We start from the raw sequence: 6,000 nt of genomic DNA, 5'->3' as shown, positions 1-6,000 counted from the left end.
ACATGTACACTTAGTCTTTGTCTCTGTTTCTGTCTGTCTGCCTCCATTTCCATTTAATGGAAGGATGGGGGGGGGGCGTCCAGGTTGAAAATTGCGATATGTATTTATGTTTCTCTGTATGCGGTTGCCAAGCAACAGCAGAGCGAGAGTATTTACAGTTAATAAAAACTGAGTGACATTAGCTTGGTGTATTAGAGGTAAAAGCGTTCAACGGTTTAAGATCTGGGAAGGAAGACGAGCGCGCATGTGTGTGTGTGTGTGTGTGTGTGTGTGTGTGTGTGTGTGTGTGTGTGTGTGTGTGTGTGCGTGCGTGCGTGTGTGTGTGTGCGTGTGCATTATAATTGCTCACTCAGCCTCGTCTTAGTAGATTTTTTTCTTTGTGTTTCTCTGTTGGTTTGTTTGTTTTGTGCCCAAAAAGCCTTCGCATCAATCTATTCTGTGTGTGTGTGTGTGTGTGTGTGTGTGTGTGTGTGTGTGTGTGTGTGTGTGTGTGTGCGTTCACACAACGAGCTTCACGTGAGTACGTACGGACACAGGTTCATTTTTTTGATTGTCGTCGGTTTTCCATGAAATATGAAAATGTGTTTATTTACACATTTAATTCACCACGTGATTTTGAACTGCTTCGTGCAGCTTTTTTTTTGTTGTTGTTGCTGCTTCTGCTGCCGGTGAGAACAGCGGAGGCTGTGCATCAGCAAAATGTGTCCTATGGGGGGAGGGGAGCTGTCATTTTACGTTCCTTACCCTTCAGAAGATGAAACAGTGGCTCAAAACTCCTTTGAAATAATTGTCCATATATTTTCTTATTTTGAAAAACAACACTGGAGTTATTTTATTTTAATTTATGTTTTCTTTACAGTTTTTATTTGACACAGTATTTGTGCTCCCGCGTGTTGTTTTGACGTTGAACATGTCACGTTGCATTAACACCACGTCTCCTCTCTGTCCCACAGGCTTTGAAAGCATCTTGGAAGGCTTGTTCGGGCCGGGACTAGTCAACGACATCACCCTTTTCCAAGGTAAACATGCTCGGACACACACAGAAATGTGACTGACGATGATACAAATTTATTAAAAAAATGATATAATATAGAAAATAAATCTTCACGTAAATTTTGTCTTGGAACAGAATATATGGAACAGAATATGTATATATATATATATATATATATATATATATATATATATATATATCGCTTCCCAGCTGCTTACTTCACGTAAATTTTGTCTTGGAACAGAATATATGGAACAGAATATGTATATATATATATATATATATATATATATATATATATATATATATATATATATATCGCTTCCCAGCTGCTTACTTACCAATATTGCAGGAACACTGCGAGGACTCGGCCTCAAACTGCCTCCGGCGGTGGGAAGTAACGTCGCATTATTATAAACTCATGTCTTGTAAAGAAAACCTGTTGGGCAGCATATGGAACCTGTTATCGAACCAGCGTAATGACTGGACTCAACAAACAAATCAATTTAAATCGGGAATAATATTGTTTTCCACAAGGACTGAAGGGATTGGGATTGTTTCTTCTGTCTTGACTTCCTGAATCAGAATCTCAGCTCTAAATCCAGATTACTGTTTACTCAGATTGTATGAGATGTTTTATGGATATGTACCCAAATGACTTTGAGCAAAACAACAATGTGTTGATCCGTTAAAGAGATTTGATTAACGTGCGGTGACAGAACTGCCAAAATGACGCCAAAAAAACAAACTCAGGTTTGGAAAAAACCTTGTGGATGTCACTAATGGAGCTGGTGGGGTGTGTGTGTGTGGGGGGGGGGGGGGGGGGGGGGGGGGGGGGGGGGGGGGGGGGGGGGGGGACTCTCCTCCGGCACAACCAGTCCGTCCGGTCTCGTATTGTCTCTATCAACAAAGGTGGCGGCCGAGATCAGCTGATGTCACATGGTCGACTTTAAAATCCAGTTTCCACTTTGCGTCGGTCCAGAATATCTTGTTTTATGTCCCTGTTATTATTCTGATATGCAGATTGATTCTCAGGCCAGTTCAGAGTAGTGTGATACATATCAAATGTGCCATTATTGTTACTTTTGTTCTTGTGTATAGTGTTTATATTTATATCTAGGCCTGTTTGGTACTTAGATAAAATCATATTATTGTTACATTTCTTATTGCTTTTTAAATAGTTTTTTTTATATTGATACAGATCTTGATTTTCTTTGCTGCTGTAAACACAGAAATTCCACCGTTGTGGGACGAATGAAGGAATATCTTATCTTATCTTATCTTTGGGGGTTAATATCGACATATCCACCAATATTTATATTTTTACGATTGGCAATGATTCCTGAGATGTTGTTGTCAAACCCTTATGACAAAGAAATGTAACTTTTATTATAAATAACTATAAATGAAAAAGTAAACACAAATACAATCTAAATATTTGTCTGCATCTTTTCTTCGTTGTTTACTCTGTAAAATAAGAAGTTTTCATATCGCAAAGATAAACATCGGCTCATTTCAGCCACTAATATCGGCCGTTACTCAGGATGGTACAGTATCGAAGCTGTCCGTGTCTTTGCATTCATGAACCCGTGTATTCAACATATGTAACAGTATATATATGTTATGTTTACAGCAAAGAGCCCCAGACACAGAAATCATTGAAATAGGAATTCACCTGGAGCGTCACGTGACTCGCTGTCGCTCGGAGACGGCTTCCACGCTCGCGGTGACACAGATCAAGTGTAGATGCCACGAGAGCAAAGCGAGTGAAGGCCAATCTCACCTAAACTCCCAGATCTCTCTCTCTCTCTCTCTCTCTCTCTCTCTCTCTCTCCCTCTCTCTCCCCCCATCTCGGAGAAAAGGAGGTCAACATGGCGTCCTGGAGTCATGTGACCCCCTCCCCCACCAACTTAAGGCATTTTTAGAATATTTCCAATATTTTCACTCATGCATCACACACACACACACACACACACACACACACGCGCACACACACGCGCGGCTGTCTCCGAGCGAAGCAGCCGCAACACTGTAGATTTCGTGTACATGCGACAACGTCGACTTTAGACTCAGACAATCCAACATTTGAATAGATGAAAAACATAACAAAATATGTTCCATGGATGATCTCCCCCACGTGGCGAAGCATCATCCCTCTCCACATCAGTGATTAGAGATTTCCAATATTTTCCCAGGATTCCGGGTGGCACGTGCTTTCGTTGCCTTTTCGCTGCAGTCGGTCATCAAGTGTGAAGATCGTCACGTGGCCATGTTGTGTTTGTTCCTGCCGCTGCTGCTGTCAGTCGTCCTGGTCACACATCCAGCAAATGTGATCTACACCAGGGAACAAAATGGAGGCCGAAAAGTTTGATTAGAGTTTGAATTGTTCTCTTCCACTTAACCACATGAACAAACGTCCCATGTCCTACTGCGTCCGTGGGGACCTGTACGGACGAGTATGAGGGCCAGGCATAAGAAGACGAAAAAAGGAGGGCCAAGATTTTTATTATTTATTAATGAGGGGGAAGATTTTTTAAATTTATTTTATTTTTTTATTCTATATTCTTTTTCGAATTCTGTGTTGACTGCTGAACGCACCTTAATAACACCCCAAAAAATTCCTCGTATGTAACCTGTAACCTGTAACCTGTAAAGTGCTATATAAATAAAGTTTATCATTATATTATTAATATTATTATTATTTCATTCGTTTTCTGATCCCACAAATAAAGTAAACAACCCATTCACACTCTCACTTTGCAGATGCTTGAGTTTTGCGCGGCAGAAAATCTAGACGCCGTCTGTTAAAATAAAAATGAAACAACAGGTTTCTGTAATTATCACATGAAGAAAAATGTTTTCCATTGACATGATGTTTATAAAAGCAGGATGCTACAGAAACAGAAGCCTGATTAATTGTGCACGAACGCAGCCAGTTAAAGATTCATGGGGACCGTGTCTTCGGCAAGCTCACACACACACACACACACACACACACACACACACACACACACACACACACACACAGAAGCTTGACTACTGTGATGGGTCGGGGGTCACGTTCGCAGTGGGACCGGAGCTAATTGGCGTCGTCCCAGGGACGTTGTAAGTGGCGCAACCACAGGGTTGGAGCGCAGCTCACCTTTGACCTCTCCAGTACAGCGAGAGGAAGCGATGGAGCGAGAGAGAGAGAAATACAGTAGACTGTCCACTTCTCTGCCGCATGTCTCACAGGAAGGTGTTTGTAACCTGTGGCCTGTGATTGGAAGAGACAAACTGTAGATGATCTGTGGACGCTGTGATGTTCCCTTTGTGATTTGCTGGCGCCAGTTTCAGCTCCTCAAAAAGCCACTTCAGATAATAACCTTATGATTGAATCCTCAACTTGATTCACTACGTGGAAAATGAACAGCTGTTAAAGCTCTAATTTCTATAACATCCCCAAAACAATATTGGGACGCTACTTTAGGTAAATCGGTTCAATTCGTCAGCCAGTATTTGCTTTCTGCAAATACATTAGTGTCTGTGTTTAGTTCGACCAATATGTAATACGTCTCGGTTGTAGTTAGTTGTGGTCTAGTCTTAGTTTGTCCAGTAGAAAGAAAACAACATAACCTTTCTCTGTTGATTCAGCTTCACCTCCACCACAGCTGGAATTTAAAATTCAACCTGTATTTTATTTGGTGATTTAAACCTAATTAATGTCATAGATGAAAAAACATACAATGCAAATGAAATACAAAAGCTAAATGGAATAACTTCACAAGAAAGCAGATATGGACATTGTGTCGGTGGGACTTTGGAAACTAAACCACAACCACCTGATGTTACTGTCTGTTTAATGTGCATGGAGATGCTGAGGATCATGGGAGTTTGTCACCATTTAATTAACCCCCCTCTGCTTCCTGTCTGTCCTCTGTGATGCAGACTGCGAGCCGGAGGAAGTGGCCGACTGGTCCTTCGATGACAACTGTCTCTTCTGCTGCTTAAGACGTGAGAAAGTCAAGGTACGTCCAGTTGCAACTTCCGACCCAGGGGTCGGTACTTCCAATTCCGAGATTCTAATGGAATTGTAACCTCTGTTTCCCAGTTCCGAGGTATAATGGATCGCAGAATTAACGTCACCCGTGTTGTTGTTGTTGTCAAATTACATTTTATATTGATAAACTACATATTAATAAAGTGAGAAATAATACTTTGACATTTTGGTAAATTCAGTGTCTTCATCTGACAGATTTCCTCAGATGAGAAGATCAATTTCACTCATATCTTTTATTTGAAGCTAAAATCAGCTTTGAATCAGCTTAGCTTAGCATACAGACTGGAACTCCTTGTGAAATCTCAACTTAATTTTTTTAACATTTGTTTTTACAGATGAAATAAATGAGATTTTTTTCCCCCCTTTAAATCTTTGGACGGACCCAGGCTAGTAGTGTGTAGCATTTATGCTAAGCTAAGCTATCCAATCTGAGACGAGCACGAAAATAAAAAGATAAAAATGTTTTGCCCAAAATTGTCAAAGGACTTCTTGGCAGGTTTGACAAAAACTCACCAACACATTTATTTCACCTTCAAACTTCATGATTAATTATGAAGTTCAAAGTTTGAACTAGGCGGCGTTTTGAAAACCCCTTTCATCCAAGTCTCACAATAAACGAATTAGCAAAATTCATCATAAAATATGAAAATAATCCTTGACTAAAAAATGTAATAATTGATGTAACACTTGAAAATAATTAAGCCCCTAAATCATATTCAATGCTTTTGTTACCAATGGAAACATTTGAATGTGGTTTTTAAGAGATAATAAACTATATTCAAAAGATGAATACTTAAAAAAAGCAGGAGAAAGAATCTTTGATCCTTATATTGTGAGTAAAAGGAAAATATAAATTTTCATGTAGAGACAAAGGCTTGGGTCTGACGTCTACATCCGTCTATTCACTTGTGAATTCGTCTCTTTTCCTTTGACCGCACATTTTGTGTTTTTCGTCCGCCGCCATTT

The 6,000-nt window shown here is 40.1% G+C and overlaps 1 protein-coding gene across 1 annotated transcript in view; it reads left to right on the top strand.

Moving 5' to 3' along the window:
- The window catches only part of lcor (ligand dependent nuclear receptor corepressor), a 65,902-nt gene that overhangs the window by 37,115 nt on the left and 22,787 nt on the right, over nt 1–6,000 (top strand). Inside the window, exons 2-3 of the mRNA XM_035637890.2 lie at nt 954–1,019; nt 4,923–5,002. Of these exons, the coding sequence (XP_035493783.1) occupies nt 954–1,019; nt 4,923–5,002 (146 nt within the window). The remainder of the gene's footprint in view (nt 1–953; nt 1,020–4,922; nt 5,003–6,000) is intronic.

Source organism: Scophthalmus maximus, chromosome 8, assembly GCF_022379125.1.
Source record: "Scophthalmus maximus strain ysfricsl-2021 chromosome 8, ASM2237912v1, whole genome shotgun sequence".
Taxonomy (NCBI): domain Eukaryota; kingdom Metazoa; phylum Chordata; class Actinopteri; order Pleuronectiformes; family Scophthalmidae; genus Scophthalmus; species Scophthalmus maximus.
Note: the sequence above shows the minus strand (reverse complement) of the source record. Positions and strands in the feature narration are given on the sequence as shown.